General features: G+C 43.6%; 1 protein-coding gene across 1 annotated transcript; it reads left to right on the top strand.

The window, feature by feature from the left end:
* Positions 1–568: 568 nt before the first annotated feature.
* On the top strand, positions 569–1,344 carry LOC112196485 (probable E3 ubiquitin-protein ligase XERICO). Its single transcript, XM_024336845.2, has one exon. It carries the CDS (start codon positions 682–684, stop codon positions 1,087–1,089), a length of 408 nt encoding a protein of 135 aa, XP_024192613.1. The 5' UTR covers positions 569–681; the 3' UTR covers positions 1,090–1,344.
* The last annotated feature ends 750 nt before the right edge of the window (positions 1,345–2,094 follow it).

The raw sequence follows: 2,094 nt of genomic DNA, 5'->3' as shown, positions 1-2,094 counted from the left end.
TACAGCTATCCTAGAACATTAAAAAATCCGGTAAGCAAATCTCGTAGCCAGCTACCATTTTTGTTGCACTTCATTGTCACATATTTGTGGTGTGAATATGATGTCTCACTGCCAGTCTGCCACCAACACCGTGCACCGTGTGAAAAGAGACGGGACCCTTTTCGGTGCTAACGATGAATCTGACCGGAGCGTGGTCCCCACGCGCACCCGGTTTCCAAGAGATTCCAGAGGCCAATTATTATTATTGTTAGTACAATCCCTCAAAATCATTGGTCTTAGCTCCCTACCTCCACCGGGAATCAAGAAACTTCCACTCCCTGGCTGAAAGGCCTCGAAACCCGCCACCTCATTCGCCGTCCACAAGGTCCCCACGACACGTGTCCTTTCCAAAGTTCTACCCTTTTCGCGCCCAGTGAAAACGTCACTTTTACACCCCACCAAAAGTCACTGTCCGTCCCAAAAGCCTTACACGTGTCGCCACGTGTTGCCTCCACCCCAACCATGGTTAGGTTACCCTCCTGACTATGGTAAACCCCCACCGGTATTTATCAACAAGCCCAAACTAGGTCATGGGCTTTGTCTTGTGGAAGCATATACCTGCTTTGCTTCTTCCCAACTTGAGCTGAAAACTACTTGGTTTCTCTGGTTTGAGCAATAGTAGAGATATTATTAGGTGGTAAAATGGGTCTGTCGAACTTTCCGGGCGCATCGGAGGGCGTGCTACCGGTGCTGGTAATGAACACGGTGCTGTCGGTGGCGCTACTCAAGAACATGGTGAGATCCGTGTTCCAAGTAATGAGTGGCGCCAATGTAGTGGCTTCTCAGACCCTAGAGGAGGACGCAGATGAGTACCCGGAAGTTGCGAGAGAGAGAAGAATCTCGGTGGCCCGGTACAGGTCGCTGTGCCACAAGAAAAGCAAGAGAGGAGGGAGATTGGCTATGGCGGAGTGTTGCGTGTGTCTGTGTGGGTTTGAAGCGGAGCAAGAGGTTAGTGAATTGTCTTGTAAGCATTTCTTCCACAAAGGTTGCTTGGAGAAATGGTTCGACAACGACCGCACCACTTGCCCTCTTTGCCGCTCTGTTTGCTAATATAGATGAACAAGAACAAGGCTCCGTTTTTTTTTTTTACCGAATTAAGCTGAGGTTTTTGGAGTCCTAGCTAGTTAAAAGTTTAAACTGTTCCTCCACTGTACCCTTTTGTTTTGTTTTTTTTTTTTTTTTTTCTGTTGCTTTTTTTAGCAGGATTAATAGAGAGACGTCTTTTGACAATGTTGCTTCGGTTTTGTTTTGTGTGTACAAATTGAGAAGATGAACAATAAAGGAAAGTTTCTACTTGTATGGTTTCTGATTCTGCTTCCAAATCTGAGGAACTCAAAGTTGGGTACTTGATACAAGGATAAGGTAAGTTTATGTCTTTGAAGTAACTAAACAGATAAATTTGCAAAAGAGGGGTGCAAAGCATAACTTCAGAGTTCTGATGGGATCCGGTGCATTATTGCTGGTATAATCGCATTCTGAGAGTTGGTTCAATTGGCAAGGGCGGACTTGATGACAGGACCCGTCCCGGATTTCACCTTAAAAATTCAAAGAGGCCATGCGGGGCCCACCTCAGAAGAAATTCTACCAAAAATTTGGCGGAACTCCCTCTAAAAGTAGACTGCCCAAAAACCTGTAGAAAGATATTTACACTTCTAAAATAATCCACCCTTATTCTTCTAGAGTCACCCTGCTTCCTAAATCACAACATATCTTATTTCACAAACAATTCTGAACTTAAGAATATTAATCTCATAAGTTATCAGAGCAATCTAATGTACAGACGTACAAGAGAATAGAATACAAGATAAAGGACTAATACTTTTATAATGCAGACGCTATGACAGCTATGCCTCAACCTCATGTACGCTCGACCTCAAGCTAAACTGGCCTGCAAACTGGGCATTTAAAACCGAAGAGCCCAGGGGAAAACATTTAAAAAAATCGTTAGAGTGAGTGGATAAAAATTAAGTAATTTCGAATGAATAAGTAAAACTTAATGTTTTCCCAAGTTATTCTCTAAAACCTCGCGTGCAGTAACAATCTTGGAAATACTTT

Source organism: Rosa chinensis, chromosome 4 (assembly GCF_002994745.2).
Source record: "Rosa chinensis cultivar Old Blush chromosome 4, RchiOBHm-V2, whole genome shotgun sequence".
NCBI lineage: Eukaryota > Viridiplantae > Streptophyta > Magnoliopsida > Rosales > Rosaceae > Rosa > Rosa chinensis.
The sequence above is the reverse complement of the archived record's forward strand: the minus strand, read 5'-3'. Positions and strand labels throughout refer to the sequence as shown.

What these genes read in the sequence shown, in the direction of transcription:
- LOC112196485 (XM_024336845.2), top strand. Translation starts at nt 682, where the DNA reads ATGGGTCTGTCGAACTTTCCGGGCGCATCGGAGGGCGTGCTACCGGTG.